The sequence below is a fragment of the Oncorhynchus nerka genome, linkage group LG15 (genome assembly GCF_034236695.1).
Source record: "Oncorhynchus nerka isolate Pitt River linkage group LG15, Oner_Uvic_2.0, whole genome shotgun sequence".
In the NCBI taxonomy this organism is placed as follows: Eukaryota; Metazoa; Chordata; class Actinopteri; order Salmoniformes; family Salmonidae; genus Oncorhynchus; species Oncorhynchus nerka.
The window spans coordinates 3,649,690-3,670,156 of NC_088410.1; the positions used below are offsets into that span (position 1 = coordinate 3,649,690).

Sequence of the window (20,467 nt, forward strand, 5' to 3'; positions counted from 1 at the left end):
TCCAGTCTCAGCCCATCTAGTGTCAGCACATCTAGTGTCAGCCCATCTAGTGTCAGCCCATCCAGTCTCAGCCCATCTAGTGTCAGCACATCTAGTGTCAGCCCATCTAGTGTCAGCCCATCTAGTGTCAGCCCATCTAGTGTCAGCCCATCTAGTGTCAGCCCATCTAGTGTCAGCCCATCTAGTGTCAGCCAATCTAGTGTCAGCCAATCTAGTGTCAGCCCATCTAGTGTCAGCCCATCTAGTGTCAGCCAATCTAGTGTCAGCCCATCTAGTGTCAGCCCATCTAGTGTCAGCACATCTAGTCTCAGCCCATCTAGTGTCAGCCCATCTAGTGTCAGCCCATCTAGTGTCAGCCCATCTAGTGTCAGCCCATCTAGTGTCAGCCCATCCAGTCTCAGCCCATCTAGTGTCAGCCCATCTAGTGTCAGCCCATCTAGTGTCAGCCCATCTAGCTAATCACTCATCGGAGATCACAAATATTATGGACTAACAACCCCAGACCTATTACGATATACATGGAGGAGACATAATCACGCTAGTCGTCTTGACTACTTTCTTGTCTCTTTCTCTCTCTCGCATCAAAGGTTAAACAAGTATTGATAGGAGACAGAATGTGATCAGACCATCATCTGATTGGCCTTCACCTAACTCTTACAGAATTTTCATGTGGATGGGGATATTGAAATTGTATCAAAGTCTACTGCATGACAATTTATTCTTAAATAAGACTAAATCATTTATAACTGAACTTTTTCCAGTACAACAATATAGGTTCAGCAAATCCCCTTATTGTTTTTTCCCTGTGAAGCCCATTGTGTTCCACTCCATGTCTGAAATGTGCTGAATAAATACAGCTTGGTTAGATTTGATGTGAATTGTTGGTCATGTGATCGGGAAAATATAGTTCCACACAACGGGAACGGTTCTCTAACTGCGTGTGATTCTTTCCACACTGGGACCAACTGTGTGGTTTCTCCCCTGTGTGTAATTGGACAATGTATTTCCTCACTGGGACCAACTGTGTGATTTCTCCCCTGTGTGTGTAATTGGACAATGTATTTCCTCACTGGGAAGAGGTTCTCTAACTGCGTGTGATTCTTTCCACACTGGGACCAACTGTGTGGTTTATCCCCTGTGTGTTTAATTGGACAATGTATTTCCTCACTGGGAAGAGGTTCTCTAACTGCGTGATTCTTTCCACACTGGGACCAACTGTGTGGTTTCTCCCCTGTGTGTTTAATTGGACAATGTATTTCCTCACTGGGAAGAGGTTCTCTAACTGCGTGTGATTCTTTCCACACTGGGACCAACTGTGTGGTTTTTCCCCTGTGTGTGTAATTGTGTGTTTTCCTCCCCCGTGTGTTTCCTTTTATGTGATTTTAGGTCATGTGATCGTGAATATCTCTTCCCGCACAAGACGCAATGGTAAAGCTTCTTCCCTGCGTGTGTCTTCTCATGCTCCCTCATGTTATCTAATGACCTAAAGAATTTCCCACAATGGGAACAGGGGTAAGGCTTCTCCCCAGAGTGTATTTTCTTATGTTTGTTCAGGTTCCCTAAATGCAAAAAACACTTTCCACACTGGGTACAACTGTGTGGTTTTTCCCCTGTGTGTGTCCGCTCATGTGATCTCAGGTCATGTGATCGTAAGAAACTATTTCCACACTGAGAGCAATGGTAAGATTTCTCCCCGGTGTGCGTCATCTCGTGCTTTTTTAAGTCTGATGATGTTGAAAATCTCTTTCCACAATTGGAGCAGTGGTAAGGCTTTTCTCCTGTGTGTTTCTTCTCGTGATCTTTCAGGTTCCCTAACTTGGTAAAATCCTTACCACACACGGAGCAATGGTAAGGTTTCTCCCCTGTGTGTGTCCTCTCGTGCGTTTTCAGGTTACCTGACAACCTAAAATTCTTTCCACAATGGGAACAGGGGTAAGGCTTCTCTCCAGAGTGTATTCTCTTATGTTTGTTCAGGTTCCCTAAATGGGAAAAAAGCTTTCCACACTGTGAGCAATTGTGAGGTTTTTCCCCTGTGTGTGTCCTCTCATGTGATTTTAGGTCATGTGATCGTGAGAATCTATTTCCACACTGGGAGCATTGGAAGGGCTTTTCTCCAGTGTGTTTCCTTTCATGCTCTTTCAGCTTCCATAACCACTTAAAACTCATATTACACTGGGAGCAGTGGTGTTGCCTCGCTGGGGACTCAGGGTCTGGTTCCCCTGAAGGACTCGTTCTGCTGTCAGATGGAGAGTCTGGTCTCTCTCCTGCCAAAGACAAAAGGAGTATTTAGTTAAACAGAGTATTTAGTTAAACAGACAGACCTGACCGAAACCTCCATTACAAAACTGTTTTCCTATGAGGTTTAATCCAGACTAGATCCTCATTATGAAACACAAATGTAGATCCTGGATGCTGATTGGCTGATAGCTGTTAGTTATTCACGTTAATCCCAGTTAATGGCTGTTATAGCCCTCCCAGGAAATTCATCAACTATTCTCCACTGTCCCACAGCCCTGTCCTGTAAAGCTGAACCCATAACCATAAAGGACTGGTTTATCCTGTACAGCTGAACCCATAACCATAAAGGACTGGTTTATCCTGTACAGCTGAACCCATAACCATAAAGGACTGTTTTATCCTGTACAGCTGAACCCATAACCATAAAGGACTGGTTTATCCTGTACAGCTGAACCCATAACCATAAAGGACTGGTTTATCCTGTACAGCTGAACCCATAACCATAAAGGACTGGTTTATTATCCAGCTGAACCCATAACCATAAAGGACTGGTTTATCCTGTACAGCTGAACCCATAACCATAAAGGACTGGTTTATCCTGTACAGCTGAACCCATAACCATAAAGGACTGGTTTATCCTGTACAGCTGAACCCATAACCATAAAGGACTGGTTTATCCTGTACAGCTGAACCCATAACCATAAAGGACTGGTTTATCCTGTACAGCTGAACCCATAACCATAAAGGACTGGTTTATCCTGTACAGCTGAACCCATAACCATAAAGGACTGGTTTATCCTGTACAGCTGAACCCATAACCATAAAGGACTGGTTTATCCTGTACAGCTGAACCCATAACCATAAAGGACTGGTTTATCCTGTACAGCTGAACCCATAACCATAAAGGACTGGTTTATCCTGTACAGCTGAACCCATAACCATAAAGGACTGGTTTATCCTGTACAGCTGAACCCATAACCATAAAGGACTGGTTTATTATACAGCTGAACCCATAACCATAAAGGACTGGTTTATCCTGTACAGCTGAACCCATAACCATAAAGGTTTATCCCATACATACATATCAAGGAGGACCACTGTAGAAGACAAAATGTCAAAGTAGTGTCGTTCCGTGACATCAATAAACGTGAAGACTGTTATTTTATCAAATCAATTCTCTGTGTAATTATTATTATTACGTGATTAAACTAATCATTTAAACTTTAATTAACTAGGAAGTCGGGGGCACCACGGGAAAATGTTTAAAGAGACTATTTCCCAAATCGACTCCCCAGATATTTTCATATCTTATCAAAACAATCGCTTAACGTACTGTACCTCATCGGTTCTCATTACTGAACGTCGCAAACCTCGGAGATCTGCACAAACCCTCGCATAAATAATGAATCAGCGATATACAAATTGGTTTAATTATTTATTTACTAACTAACTAATCCAAGTCACAGAATAACATGAAAACACAGTCACGAGAATTGTCAATCACAAAATGATGATAACTCAACTATTTTATAGCTTTGACCAAATCCCCAAGGTTTGTAAGTCCCTGGTTTAAAAATAATTCGGCAAAGTCTCAGATTCTGCAAAAGGTTAATTCATTATTCGGAGAGCGTTCTGAAGTAAAAAATGAGAACATAGTCATTTTATAACACACACACTACTACACTCATAGATAACTATGGCTAATATCTTACATGAACTACGGCTCAAACTACGGCTATTTACGAGTGTATGCCTTGTAGTCTTTCTCTGTGGTCGCCGGTTACTCTTGCTGGAGAGTCGATCAACAAAGACTTTGGTTGTGTTTATAATGGATACGTTAGGCGTACCCATGGTTGTCGCATAGAATACTGTTGGTGTTTTGGCGGTTGTCGGTATTCTTGTCCTAGGCTTCGTACATTTCTGGCTGCAGACTGGTAGTTTGATGGCCTAGGACTTCTTACTTCTGTAGTGAATCGATAGTCTCAGAGTTTAACTTCTTGGTGACTGGGGGGCAGTATTGAGTAGCTTGGATGAATAAGGTGCCCAGAGTAAACTGCCTGCTACTTAGCCATACAAGCTAGAATATGCATATAATTAGTATATTTGGATAGAAAACACTCTGACGTTTCTACAACTGTTTGAATGATGTCTGTGAGTATAACAGAACTCATATGGCATGTGAAAACCTGAGAACAAATCCAACCAGGAAGTGGGAAATCTGAGGTTGGTCATTTTTCAACTCATTCCCTATTGAAGATAAAGTGGGATATTGATCATGTTGCACTTCCTAAGGCTTCCACTAGATGTCAACAGTCTCTAGAAACCTGTTTGAGGCTTCTACTGTAAAGGAGGGGCTCATAAGGGCTCTTTGAGTCAGTGGTCTGGCAGAGTGCCACAAGCTCGTGACGCTCGTTCACGTGAGAGGTAGCTCGCGTTCCATTGCATTTCTACAAAGGAATTCTCTGGTTGGAACATTATTGAAGATGTATGTTAAAAACATCCTAAAGATTGATTCTATACATCGTTTGACATGTTTCTATGGACTGTAACGGAACTTTTTGACAATTCGTCTGCTCCTAGTGAACGCGCTTCGTGACTTTGGATTTGTTTCCAAAACGCGCTAACAAAAGTAGCTATTTGGACATAAATGATGGACATTATCGAACAAATCAAACATTTATTGTGGAACTGGGATTCCTGGGAGCGCATTCTGATGAAGATCATGAAAGGTTAGTGATTAATTTGATCTATATTTCTGTTTTTTTGTGACACCTCTGGCTGGAAAAATGGCTGTGTTTTTCTGTGACTTGGTGGTGACCTAACAATCGTTTGTGGAGCTTTCGCCGTAAAAGCATTTTTGAAATCAGACACTGTTGCCGGATTAATGAGAATTGTATCTTTAAAATTGTGTAAAATACTTGTATGCTTGAGGAGATTTTTGTTGTTTTGAATTTGGCGCCCTGCACTTTCACTGGCTGTTGGCAGGGTGGGACGCTACCGTCCCGAATATCCCAGAGAGGTTAACCATTTCCAGCCGTGTAGCCAATGCTCCACGCTGTGTACTCTTGTCCTTTGGTAGAGTTGTAGTGCCAACCATTTCAACTTGTAGCTGCCGCTTCGTATTTTCGGTCTTAGAAATTCACCATTTGCAACCTCAGCTTACGTTTGCGTGGTCTGATGTACATTTCCGTCAGGAGTGGGTTTTATATACTTCTGAGAACCGAGGGTGGTCCATGCGCCGCCATAATGTCTATGCTCACGTGGCTGTGGCCCCTGATTTGGTTAACTTGACATGAAAACCCATATTTTCTCATATAGAAGGTTGACATCACAATTACATCTTTTCACAAATAGTTTCATGTTTAATCACATACGTTTCACAATATGTAGATGGAACCCCCATAATTCAGAAGTGGAACACAACCAAAGACACAGTAATGACTGTTTCCTGTCCTTCATGAGATCGCCAAATAAAACACACTCGTCATGACTGTCCCTTAAGTGTCCACGGACCACTCCCACATTCTCAAAAATATAAATATTGTTGAATTATTTAAACTTTTGATTGTACAAGGGTCTCTCCGTGTTCCACGGTTTACATTCCAATCTCGAACACTACAGGCCATAGGGGGCACCGTATTTGATGACCGACCATAAAACAGACGACTTCCCGCTCTCCCCCCTCTACGAGAGAGACCCACTGTAACCTGATCCTTCAGATCGCCACAGGAGAGTCATGACATCCCCCCTCTACGAGAGAGACCCACTGTAACCTTCAGATCACCACAGGAGAGTCATGACATTCCCCCTCTACGAGAGAGACCCACTGTAACCTGATCCTTCAGATCATCACAGGAGAGTCATGACATTCCCCCTCTACGAGAGAGACCTACTGTATCCTGATCCTTCAGATCATCACAGGAGAGTCATGACAGTAGTGGAAAACGGCCCAAAATGCCTTAGACTCTAGCCACACACCGACACACCCACCAACTGGAGCAAACCAAACTGTACCTCATAGTCTGTTCAAGAACATACAAGAAAATGTTGGTAATAGTGTTATTCAGTACAAACTCAATCAAATTGAACACACCCCTGTTCAATACCCTGAAACCCCTTCAATTTACAGACAAGCTCTCCCCTGATTGGTCGCCACACACCTCCATCAATGAAGGTCTACAGTAGGTTCAACAGCACTCTGTAAGGTAGCAGCATGGTGTAGCCGGAGGACAGCTGGCTTCCGTCCTCCTCTTGGTACACTGGCTTCAATATAAGACCTAGGAGGCTCATGGTTTTCACCCCCTTCCATAGACTTACACAGTAATTATGACAACTTCCAGAGGACGTCCGCCAACATATCAGAGCTCTATGCAGCATTAACTGACATGTTGTTGACCCAATCAAAGGATAAGAGAATGGATTTAGTACTGAAAGCATAAGCTACAGCTAGCTAACACTGCAGTGCATAAAATATGGTGAGTAGTTGACTCAAAGAGAGAAAGACACAATAGTTTAACATTTTTTAACAAATAATTTATTCAAAAATTAAGGAGAAGCGAAAACTAGCTATATTTCATAGTATGTTTTTTACTTTCGCTTAATAGCGAATGCAGCTAGCTAGTTTAGCCCCCTCTACGAGAGAGACCTACTGTATCCTGATCCTTCAAATCAGCTAGTTAGCTAGCTGGCTATCCAACAGAGAGGGATGCTAAGTTAGCTAGCTGGCTATCCAACAGAGAGGGATGCTAAGTTAGCTAGCTGGCTATCCAACAGAGAGGGATGCTAAGTTAGCTAGCTGGCTATCCAACACTGGAACTCTTCCAAGTCAAGGAAGCTTTGGTTTTACTCATTTATTGCACTATAAAGCTACTGCATGATTGTAGCAAGTTTACTAACGTATTAGTCCTATTAGTTTTGTTGACTACGACGTTACTTTAGCTATTATGGTGACAATGATATGAGCGCATAGATGGGAGTAAGAATTATACCATGAGAAAAGGGGTCATGCTGTTTGTACGTGGCTGCTATGAAAGTGAACTGTGTAAAAGTGGGTGATCAGGGGTGTGTTTATCCCAATGATTCTGTTGAAAACGTTACGAAACGGGGATAAACATCAAAATTCAAATGTCAAAACTCAGAAGAGCTCATTTCTGTAAGTACATAGATGTACATAATCAATGTCCACTCGTGGCTAACAACAGTAAAAAAAAATATAAAGTTCATCTTAATTCAGATAAAAATGAATCAAAAGTGTTTTTACAATCAGCACCTGTGTTCTCTCATAGTGGAATAATACTGACGGGAACATTGACGAGGTCGTGAATGTTTTCCATGTTAACAACGTTATCAGAACATCACCACAGTTTCATACATCTTTAGCTTGGAGACTAGAACACAAATTAACTCAATGAAACCAAAACAACTACGTTTCTTGAGGTTTTAAGGTCAGAATCAAGAAATACACAAAATATTCATCCAATTTACATTTTAAATGATCTAAATCATGTCATAAACATCTAAGGGTTCTAACATGTATCCAATCTATCAAAGTGTAGAATCAAAACAAACAAAAAAACATTTTAAAATTGTAATCTGATTTTAGATATAATCATGTATCTAGAGGAAAAAACATTAACAGGCCTATTGTTGATTAAGATTACATATAAACAATGTGATTTAATGCATAAAATAACAGTCAAACATCAGTCAGAACACAGTGACTCATCAGAACACAGTGACTCATCAGAACACAGTCAAACATCAGTCAGAACACAGTGACTCATCAGAACACAGTGACTCATCAGAACACTGTGACTCATCAGAACACTGTGACTCATCAGAACACTGCCTGTCTATTCTATCATGTGATTTCAGGTCCTCTGGGAAAATGTCTTTCCACAATTAGGTTCCCTAACTAAAACTCTTTCCAAACTGTGAGCTTTTCCTCCCCTGTGTGTGTGTGTATTCTCTCATGCATTTTCAGGCTCCCTAACTGGGTAAAACTCTTTCCACACTGGAAACAAGTGGGTGATTTCTCCCATGTGTCATCTCATGATCTTATAGTTTCCCTAACTAGGTAAAACTCTTTCCACACTGGGAACAACTGGGTGATTTCTCCCATGTGTCATCTCATGATCTTATAGTTTCCCTAACGTGTCTCATCTCATGATCTTATAGTTTCCCTAACTAGGTAAAACTCTTTCCACACTGGGAACAACTGGGTGATTTCTCCCATGTGTCATCTCATGATCTTATAGTTTCCCTAACGTGTCTCATCTCATGATCTTATAGTTTCCCTAACGTGTCTCATCTCATGATCTTATAGTTTCCCTAACTAGGTAAAACTCTTTCCACACTGGGAACAACTGGGTGATTTCTCCCATGTGTCTCATCTCATGATCTTATAGTTTCCCTAACGTGTCTCATCTTATCTTATAGTTTCCCTAACGTGTCTCATCTCATCTTATAGTTTCCCTAACGTGTCTCATCTCATCTTATAGTTTCCCTAACTAGGTAAAACTCTTTCCACACTGGGAACAACTGGGTGATTTCTCCCACGTGTCCTCTCATGATCTTATAGTTTCCCTAAATTGGTCAAATCTTTTCCACTGCCACCATGGTAAGATGTGTGTGTCCTCTCGTGTCCTTAAGGTTATTTAACAACCTGAAATGCATTAGGCAATGGGAACATGAGTAAGGCTTCACTCCAGAGTGTATTCTTCTTCTTATGTTTGTTCAGGCTCCTAAATGGGTAAAATCATTTCCGCATAGGGAACAATGGTAAGGTTTCTCCCGGTGTGTGTCCTCTCATGTGATTTTTGGTCCTGTGATCTAGAAAATCTCTTTCCACAATGGGTACAGGGGTAAGGCTTTTCTCCTGTGTGTACTCTATTATGTTTGTTCAGGCTCCCTAACTGCGTAAAACACTTTTCACAATGAGAGCAGTGGTGAAGTTTCTCCCCTGTGTGTATCCTCTCGTGTGAATTTAGTTCCTGTGATCGTGAAAATTCTTTCCACACTGGGAACATTGTAAGTCTTTTCTTCAGTGTGTTTCCTTTCGTGCTCTTTTCGGTAAGCTAATTGGGTAAAACTTTTTCACACAGGAGCAATGGTAAGGTTTCTCTCCTGTGTGTGTCCTCTCATGCTCCTTCAGTTTATCTAACAACCTAAATTTCTTTCCACAATGGGAACAATGGTAAGGCTTTTCTCCTGTGTGTATTCTATTATGTTTGTTCAGGCTCCATAACTGGGTAAAACACTTTCCACACTGGGAGCAGAGAAAAAGGCTTTTCTCCTGTGTGTGTCCTCTGATGTATTTTTAGGTTCTGTGATCGTGGAAATCTCTTTCCACACTGGGAGCAGTGGAAAGGCTTGTCTCCTGTGTGTGCCCTCTCATGCTCTTTTAGGTTCCATGACAACTTGAAACTCTTATTACACTGGGAGCAGTCGAGTCGTCTCACTGGTTTGGGAGTCTCTGGGTCTGGTTCCTCTGAAGGACTCATACTGCTGTCAGAGTGACAGACTGGTCTCTCTCCTGCCAAAGACAGAGTATTTGGTTAAACAGAGAGACCTGGATGAAAACTCCACATGATAAAACTGTCTTCCTATGAGGTTTAATCTAGACTAGATTTTTATTTATTTTATTTATTTCACCTTTATTTAACCAGGTAAGCAAGTTGAGAACAAGTTCTCATTTACAATTGCGACCTGGCCAAGATAAAGCAAAGCAGTTCGACACATACAACGACACAGAGTTACACATGGAGTAAACAAACATACAGTCAATAATACAGTAAAAAAAAAAAAAAAAAAACAAGTCTATATACAATGTGAGCAAATTAGGTGAGAAGGGAGGTAAAGGCAAAAAAAGGCCATGGTGGCAAAGTAAATACAATATAGCAAGTAAAACACTGGAATGGTAGTATTGCAATGGAAGAATGTGCAAAGTAGAAATAAAAATAATGGGGTGCAAAGGAGCAAAATAAATAAATAAATTAAATACAGTTGGGAAAGAGGTAGTTGTTTGGGCTAAATTATAGGTGGGCTATGTACAGGTGCAGTAATCTGTAAGATGCTCTGACAGTTGGTGCTTAAATCTAGTGAGGGAGATAAGTGTTTCCAATTTAAGAGATTTTTGTAGTTGCTCCAGTCATTGGGCAGAGAACTGGAAGGAGAGGCGGCCAAAGAAAGAATTGGTTTTGGGGTGACTAGAGAGATATACCTGCTGGAGCGTGTGCTACAGGTGGGAGATGCTATGGTGACCAGCGAGCTGAGATAAGGGGGACTTACCTAGCAGGGTCTTGTAGATGACATGGAGCCAGTGGGTTTGGCGACGAGTATGAAGCGAGGCCAGCCAACGAGAGCGACAGGTCGCAATGGTGGGTAGTATATGGGGCTTTGGTGACAAAACGGATAGCACTGTGATAGACTGCATCCAATTTGTTGAGTAGGGTATTGGAGGCTATTTTGTAAATGACATCGCCAAAGTCGAGGATTGGTAGGATGGTCAATTTTACAAGGGTATGTTTGGCAGCATGAGTGAAGGATGCTTGTTGCGAAATAGGAAGCCAATTCTAGATTTAACTTTGGATTGGAGATGTTTGATATGGGTCTGGAAGGAGAGTTTACAGTCTAACCAGACACCTAAGTATTTGTAGTTGTCCACGTATTCTAAGTCAGAGCCGTCCAGAGTAGTGATGTTGGACAGGCGGGTAGGTGCAGGTAGCGATCGGTTGAAGAGCATGCATTTAGTTTTACTTGTATTTAAGAGCAATTGGAGGCCATGGAAGGAGAGTTGTATGGCATTGAAGCTTGCCTGGAGGGTTGTTAACACAGTGTCCAAAGAAGGGCCGGAAGTATACAGAATGGTGTCGCTCTGCGAGAGGTGGATCAGAGACTCACCAGCAGCAAGAGCGACCTCATTGATGTATACAGAGAAGAGAGTCGGTCCAAGAATTGAACCCTGTGGCACCCCATAGAGACTGCCAGAGGTCCGGACAGCAGACCCTCCGATTTGACACACTGAACTCTATCAGAGAAGTAGTTGGTGAACCAGGCGAGGCAATCATTTGAGAAACCAAGGCTGTCGAGTCTGCCGATAAGGATGTGGTGGTTGACAGAGTCGAAAGCCTTGGCCAGATCAATGAATACGGCTGCACAGTAATGTTTCTTATCGATGGCGGTTAAGATATCGTTTAGGACCTTGAGCGTGGCTGAGGTGCACCCATGACCAGCTCTGAAACCAGATTGCATAGCAGAGAAGGTATGGTGAGATTCGAAATGGTCGGTAATCTGTTTGTTGACTTGGCTTTCGAAGACCTTAGAAAGGCATGGTAGGATAGATATAGGTCTGTAGCAGTTTGGGTCAAGAGTGTCCCCCCTTTGAAGAGGGGGATGACCGCAGCTGCTTTCCAATCTTTGGGAATCTCAGATGACACGAAAGAGAGGTTGAACAGGCTAGTAATAGGGGTGGCAACAATTTCGCAGATAATTTTAGAAAGAAAGGGTCCAGATTGTCTAGCCCGGCTGATTTGTAGGGGTCCAGATTTTTCAGCTCTTTCAGAACTTCAGCTGAATGGATTTGGGAGAAGGAGAAATGGGGAAGGCTTGGGCGAGTTGCTGCTGGGGGTGCAGTGCTGTTGACCGGGTAGGAGTTGCCAGGTGGAAAGCATGGCCAGCCGTAGAAAAATGCTTATTGAAATTCTCAATTATGGTGGATTTATCAGTGGTGACAGTGTTTCCTATCTTCAGTGCAGTGGGCAGCTGGGAGGAGGTGTTCTTATTCTCCATGGACTTTACAGTGTCCCAGAACTTTTTAGAGTTAGTGTTGCAGGAAGCAAATTCTGCTTGAAAAAGCTAGCCTTGGCTTTTCTAACTGCCTGTGTATAACGGTTTCTAGCTTCCCTGAACAGCTGCATATCACGGGGCTGTTCGATGCTAATGCAGAACGCCATAGGATGTTTTTGTGTTGGTTAAGGGCAGTCAGGTCTGGGGAGAACCAAGGGCTATATCTGTTCCTGGTTCTAATTTTCTTGAATGGGGCATGTTTATTTAACATTGTTAGGAAGGCATTTTTAAAAATATCCAGGCATCCTCTACTGACGGGATGAGATCAATATCCTTCCAGGACACCCCGGCCAGGTCGATTAGAAAGGCCTGCTCGCTGAAGTGTTTCAGGGAGCGTTTTACAGTGATGAGTGGAGGTCGTTTGACCGCTGACCCATTACGGATGCAGGCAATGAGGCAGTGATCGCTGAGATCTTGGTTGAAGACAGCAGAGGTGTATTTAGAGGGGAAGTTGGTTAGGATGATATCTATGAGGGTGCCCGTGTTTAAGGCTTTGGGGGTACCTGGTAGGTTCATTGATAATTTGTGTGAGATTGAGGGCATCAAGTTTAGATTGTAGGATGGCTGGGGTGTTAAGCATGTTCCAGTTTAGGTCGCCTAGCAGCACGAGCTCTGAAGATAGATGGGGGCAATCAGTTCACATATGGTGTCCAGAGCACAGCTGGGAGCAGAGGGTGGTCTATAGCAGGCGGCAACGGTGAGAGACTTGTTTTTAGAGAGGTGGATTTTTAAAAGTAGAAGTTCAAATTGTTTGGGTACAGACCTGGATAGTAGGACAGAACTCTGCAGGCTATCTTTGCAGTAGATTGCAACACCGCCCCTTTAGCAGTTCTATCTTGTCTGAAAATGTTGTAGTTTGGAATTAAAATTTCTGAATTTTTGGTGGTCTTCCTAAGCCAGGATTCAGACACAGCTAGAACATCCGGGTTGGCAGAGTGTGCTAAAGCAGTGAAAAGAACAAACTTAGGGAGGAGGCTTCTAATGTTAACATGCATGAAACCAAGGCTATTACGGTTACAGAAGTCATCAAAAGAGAGCGCCTGGGGAATAGGAGTGGAGCTAGGCACTGCAGGGCCTGGATTCACCTCTACATCGCCAGAGGAACATAGGAGGAGAAGAATAAGGGTACGGCTAAAAGCAATAAGAATTGGTCGTCTAGAACGTCTGGAACAGAGAGTAAAAGGAGGTTTCTGGGGGCGATAAAATAGCATCAAGGTATAATGTACAGACAAAGGTATGGTAGGATGTGAGATCCTTCTTTATAAAACAGTACACTTGGATCCTGTATGCCGATTGGTTAATAGCCACTAGTTATACACAATACTACTCGGGAATGGCTGTTAACAGTTCCATTTGAATCATTCCTACACATCCACTGTCCCACAGCCCAGCCAGGCAATTAATGAACTAATCTCCACTGTCCCACAGCCCAGCCAGGCAATTAATAAACTAATCTCCACTGTCCCACAGCCCAGCCAGGCAATTTATAAACTAATCTCCACTGTCCCACAGCCCAGCCAGGCAATTCATCAACTAATCTCCACTGTTCCACAGCCCAGCCAGGCAATTCATCAACTAATCTCCACTGTTCCACAGCCCAGCCAGGCAATTTATAAACTAATCTCCACTGTCCCACAGCCCAGCCAGGCAATTTATAAACTAATCTCCACTGTCCCACAGCCCAGCCAGGCAATTTATAAACTAATCTCCACTGTCCCACAGCCCAGCCAGGCAATTTATAAACTAATCTCCACTGTTTCACAGCCCTGCCAGGCAATTCATAAACTAATCTCCACTGTCCCACAGCCCAGCCAGGCAATTTATAAACTAATCTCCACTGTTTCACAGCCCAGCCAGGTCATTTATAAACTAATCTCCACTGTTCCACAGCCCAGCCAGGCAATTTATAAACTAATCTCCACTGTTCCACAGCCCAGCCAGACAATTTATAAACTAATCTCCACTGTTCCACAGCCCAGCCAGGCAATTTATAAACTAATCTCCACTGTTCCACAGCCCAGCCAGACAATTTATAAACTAATCTCCACTGTTCCACAGCCCAGCCAGGCAATTTATAAACTAATCTCCACTGTTCCACAGCCCAGCCAGGCCATTTATAAACTAATCTCCACTGTCCCACAGCCCAGCCAGGCAATTTATAAACTAATCTCCACTGTTCCACAGCCCAGCCAGGCAATTCATCAACTAATCTCCACTGTCCCACAGCCCAGCCAGGCAATTTATAAACTAATCTCCACTGTTCCACAGCCCAGCCAGGCAATTTATAAACTAATCTCCACTGTTCCACAGCCCAGCCAGGCAATTTATAAACTAATCTCCACTGTCCCACAGCCCAGCCAGGTAATTTATAAACTAATCTCCACTGTTCCACAGCCCAGCCAGGAAATTCATAAACTAATCTCCACTGTCTCACTGCCCTGCCAGGAAATTCATAAACTAATCTCCACTGTCTCACTGCCCTGCCAGGCAATTCATCAACTAATCCCCACTGGAAAAAATAAACTCAACATTATTACCCCTAGTCCAGCGTTTAGTTTGTAACAGAAGGGACTTGTTCTGAACCTTGCTATCTGACCTCTGCATTTTGTATACGTACAGACAATATGTATAGAACGTATTCTGGTGATTTATTATTCAATAGAAATGTATGGAAAATACATTATACCTCTGTAGATAATGTATATACACTGTATATACACTGCTCAAAAAAATAAAGGGAACACTTAAACAACACAATGTAACTCCAAGTCAATCACACTTCTGTGAAATCCAACTGTCCACTTAGGAAGCAACACTGATTGACAATAAATGTCACATGCTGTTGTGCAAATGGAATAGACAACAGGTGGAAATTATAGGCAATTAGCAAGACACCCCCAATAAAGGAGTGGTTCTACAGGTGGTGACCACAGACCACTTCTCAGTTCCTATGCTTCCTGGCTGATGTTTTGGTCACTTTTGAATGCTGGCGGTGCTTTCACTCTAGTGGTAGCATGAGACGGAGTCTACAACCCACACAAGTGGCTCAGGTAGTGCAGCTCATCCAGGATGGCACATCAATGCGAGCTGTGGCAAGAAGGTTTGCTCTGTCTGTCAGCGTAGTGTCCAGAGCATGGAGGCACTACCAGGAGACAGGCCAGTACATCAGGAGACGTGGAGGAGACCGTAGGAGGGCAACTACCCAGCAGCAGGACCGCTACCTCCGCCTTTGTGCAAGGAGGAGCACTGCCAGAGCCCTGCAAAATGACCTCCAGCAGGCCACAAATGTGCATGTGTCTGCTCAAACGGTCAGACACAGACTCCATGAGGGTGGTATGAGGGCCCGACGTCCACAGGTGGGGGTTGTGGTTACAGCCCAACACCGCACGACGCTTGGCATTTGCCAGAGAACACCAAGATTGACAAATTACCGTCACTGGCGCCTGTGCTCTTCACAGATGAAAGCAGGTTCACACTGAGCACGTGACAGACGTGACTGAGTCTGGAGACGCCGTGGAGAACGTTCTGCTGCCTGCAACATCCTCCAGCATGACCGGTTTGGCGGTGGGTTAGTCATGGTGTGGGGTGGCATTTCTTTGGGGGGCCGCACAGCCCTCCATGTGCTCGCCAGAGGTAGCCTGACTGCCATTAGGTACCGAGATGAGATCCTCAGACCACTTGTGAGACCATATGCTGGTGCGGTTGGCCCTGGGTTCCTCCTAATGCAAGACAATGCTAGACCTCATGTGGCTGGAGTGTGTCAGCAGTTCCTGCAAGAGGAAGGCATTGATGCTATGGACTTGCCCGCCCGTTCCCCAGACCTGAATCCAATTGAGCACATCTGGGACATCATGTCTCGCTCCATCCACCAACGCCACATTGCACCACAGACTGTCCAGGAGTTGGCGGATGCTTTAGTCCAGGTCTGGGAGGAGATCCCTCAGGAGACCATCCGCAACCTCATCAGGAGCATGCCCAGGCGTTGTAGGGAGGTCATACAGGCATGTGGAGGCCACACACACTACTGAGCCTCATTTTTACTTGTTTTAAGGACATTACATCAAAGTTGGATCAGCCTGTAGTGTGGTTTTCCACTTTAACTTTGAGTGTGACTCCAAATCCAGACCTCCGTGGGTTGATAAATTTGATTTCCATTGATCATTTTTATGTGATTTTGTTGTCAGCACATTCAACTATGTAAAGCAAAAAAGTATTTAATAAGAATATTTCATTCATTCAGATCTAGGATGTGTTATTTTAGTGTTCCCTTTATTTTTTTTTGAGCAGTGTATATTTAAACTTCCTTGGCTAAATATAGCTAGCTAGTTGATTTGCTAGCTAGTTGATTTGCTAGCTAGTTGATTTGCTAGCTAGTTGATTTGCTAGCTAGTTGATTTGCTAGCTAGTTGATTTGCTAGCTAGTTGGTTGGTTAGCTAGCTAGCCAACGTTAGCTCCTATCTGGCTAGTACTGTATCTATGGTATAACCAAAGATACTGTATATAGAACCAACCCAACATAGTTAATCTGTGTCGTTTACAGTGGGAGCAAATGAAGCATATTGGGCGGAACAAACAAGGAGGTTGGCAAAGTAAAGTAAAAAATAGTTGTGGAAATCTCACAGTACTTAGAACTATATAAATTCCTGTAGAAGTTGGAACTAAAGTTAGAGACTAATTTGGGATCGTCTGTGACGAGACCATTAATAATTAATTGTTGAATTGTATTATTTTTTAAGAGTGGTCTTTTTCTAACCTGAAAAAAAAAACAAGATACATTTGGTTCATCCTCGTCCAGCCACTTCTTCCCAGATCTGACAAAGTCTCCCTCTGCTTTCAGTTCATACATATCATCCAACTTGTGTTGTAGCTCAAACAGAACAGATTTGTCCTCCTCTGAGAGACTTTCAACAGACTTTTGAACGAGACAGGTGATCTTTGTAATTATACTTTCTTCTACAACTCTCCTCGTCTTGGCAAGAATATTCCCATATATTCTTAAATATTTTCCAACCTCATATTTAAAAGGCTGCTAGGACATGAACTCAGTAGCACAGACTACATCCGTATGACGTTGAGAAATAGTGCATTGTGGGAAGTTTAGAAGATACCCTGGAAATAAGTGAATAAATACGTAATAACGCAAAAACATAACTGTTTGTTCTTAATAGGTAACCAGATCGTGACCACAACTAAGTTACTAACTCTTCAACCACACAGTGTTGTTACATTGGTGAGTAAAAACTTCCCTAATTTCTTCTAATTTCTTCCCACGCTTTAACTTGTCTGAAAATAAAATATACATTTCTCTCAACTGCGTTACCCACTCCAGTCAACAGATGGCGGTCTGATACTTTAAGCCGATGCTGCTGGTGTGACATATAATGTAGTAGACGGAACGCTTCTTTCAACAGCAGCAACAGTTAGTCAGACACCTCGGTAGCTCGATAGACAAAATAGACGAACCAATAAAGACGCTTTCGTGCATATTAGCCACTCTCTTTTAAACACGCCTGCACGTTCAGAGTGAAAGAGGAGGAGGATGTTACAGTAAAAGAAGAGAAAGAGGAGGATGCAGTTTGATGTGAAAGGGGAGGAGGGGGAGATGACTGTTACATCGAGTATATTAGCCACTGTGTTTTAAACACGCCTGTGTCGTCTAGCGTTAGTTCCCTTTACTTGCTATAATGACCAATTGTTGGGTTGTTACTAGAACGGTACGAGACGGTCTGAGACTTTAAGGCGATGCTGTTATTGTGACTGTATAATCTAGTATTGTGTTTTAAACACGCCTGTGTCGTCTAGCGTTAGTTCCCTTTACTTGACCAATTGTTGGGTTGTTACTAGAACGGTACGAGACGGTCTGAGACTTTAAGGCGATGCTGTTATTGTGACTGTATAATCTAGTATTGTGTTTTAAACACGCCTGTGTCGTCTAGCGTTAGTTCCCTTTACTTGACCAATTGTTGGGTTGTTACTAGAACGGTACGAGACGGTCTGAGACTTTAAGGCGATGCTGTTATTGTGACTGTATAATCTAGTATTGTGTTTTAAACACGCCTGTGTCGTCTAGCGTTAGTTCCCTTTATTTGACCAATTGTTGGGTTGTTACTAGAACGGTGCGTCTTTATTATGACATGTAAACACCAATGGCTCCAATATTATTATAGAAATTAGTCCAAATAAAGAAACACTCTGGAAAGAGTAGGTGTGTCCACACTTCACTGGTATTGTGAATATACAGTACAACGTCCACACTTCACTGGTATTGTGAATATACAGTACAACGTCCACACTTCACTGGTATTGTGAATATACAGTACAACGTCCACACTTCACTGGTATTGTGAATATACAGTACAACGTCCACACTTCACTGGTATTGTGAATATACAGTACAACGTCCACACTTCACTGGTATTGTGAATATACAGTACAACGTCCACACTTCACTGGTATTGTGAATATACAGTACAACGTCCACACTTCACTGGTATTGTGAATATACAGTACAACGTCCACACTTCACTGGTATTGTGAATATACAGTACAACGTCCACACTTCACTGGTATTGTGAATATACAGTACAACGTCCACACTTCACTGGTATTGTGTATATACAGTACAACGTCCACACTTCACTGGTATTGTGAATATACAGTACAACGTCCACACTTCACTGGTATTGTGAATATACAGTACAACGTCCACACTTCACTGGTATTGTGAATATACAGTACAACGTCCACACTTCACTGGTATTGTGTAATATACAGTACAACGTCCACACTTCACTGGTATTGTGAATATACAGTACAACGTCCACACTTCACTGGTATTGTGAATATACAGTACAACGTCCACACTTCACTGGTATTGTGAATATACAGTACAACGTCCACACTTCACTGGTATACAGTACAACGTCCACACTTCACTGGTATTGTGAATATACAGTACAACGTCCACACTTCACTGGTATTGTGAATATACAACGTCCACACTTCACTGGTATTGTGAATATACAGTACAACGTCCACACTTCACTGGTATTGTGAATATACAGTACAACGTCCACACTTCACTGGTATTGTGAATATACAGTACAACGTCCACACTTCACTGGTATTGTGAATATACAGTACAACGTCCACACTTCACTGGTATTGTGAATATACATACACGTACACTTCACTGGTATTGTGAATATCCAAACTTCACTGGTATTGTGAATATACAGTACAACGTCCACACTTCACTGGTATTGTGTGTCCACACTTATACAGTCCACACTTCAACGTCCAACACTTCACTGGTATTGTGAATATACAGTACAACGTCCACACTTCACTGGTATGAATATGTGAACTGGTATTGTGAATATACTTCACAACGTCACAAAACGTCCACACTTCACTGGTATTGTGTATATACAGTACAACTACCATTACAGGCTGGTATTTTTTCTTTATTGTGAATATGTACAACTCCACACTTCACTGGTATTGATGGAGAGTACAACGTCCACACTTCACTGGTATTGTGCAGTGTCCACACTTCACAGATGACTTCACTGGGTGAATATACAGTACAACGTCCAATCAACCTTCCGACTGTACAGAGATGGTTTAGGATGAGTTGTGACCGCAGAGTGAAAGTAAAAGCAGCCAACAAATTCAGCATATTGGGAATATTTACGGTTGGAAAAACGTCGGGTGAAACTGGTTGAGAGAATGCCAAGAGTGTGTGTATTTTATACATTTTTTTGTTTAACCCTTTTTCTTCAACATGATTCCATGTGTTATTTCATTGTCCACACTTCACTATTATTGTACAATGTAGAAAATAGTACAAATAGAGAAAAACCCTTGAATGGTAAGTGTGTCAGTACAACGTCCACTTCACTGGTATTGTGAATTACAGTACAACGTCCCAAACTTGTGAATTGACTGGTCCTGTATACAATACATAAACTCACTAAATGTTAACATGACCAGGATGGGGTGTTAATATGACCAGGATACAACGTTAACATGACCAGGATGGGGTGTTAACATGACCAGGATGGGGTGTTAACATGACCAGGATGGGGTGTTATGACATGACCCACTTCATGGTATTGTAACATGGACCTTCAGAGTAACATGACCAGGATGGGGAACTGTTAACATGACCAGGATGGTGTTATAACCAGGATGGGTGTCAATATTTTGACTGGATTTTTGTTAACATGACCAGGATGGGATGTGTTAACTTGACAGGATGGGGTGTTAACATACCAGGATGGGGTGTTAACATGACCAGGATGGGTTGTTAACATGACCAGGATGGGTTGTTAACATGACCAGGATGGGGTGTTAACATGACCAGAATGGGGTGTTAAC

At 42.6% G+C, this 20,467-nt stretch overlaps 1 protein-coding gene across 2 annotated transcripts in view; it reads right to left on the minus strand.

Moving 5' to 3' along the window:
• Positions 1 to 775: 775 nt before the first annotated feature.
• The window catches only part of LOC135559964 (zinc finger protein 771-like), a 33,669-nt gene continuing 13,977 nt past the window's right edge, over positions 776 to 20,467 (minus strand). The window contains exon 2 of one of the 2 annotated variants that reach the window (XM_065000867.1): positions 776 to 2,264. In XM_065000867.1, the coding sequence (XP_064856939.1) occupies positions 1,279 to 2,264 (986 nt within the window). In that variant the 3' untranslated portion in view covers positions 776 to 1,278. Of the gene's footprint in view, positions 2,265 to 9,353; positions 9,773 to 20,467 lie in introns of those variants that run through there. The other variant, XM_065000868.1, reaches the window with a different exon arrangement.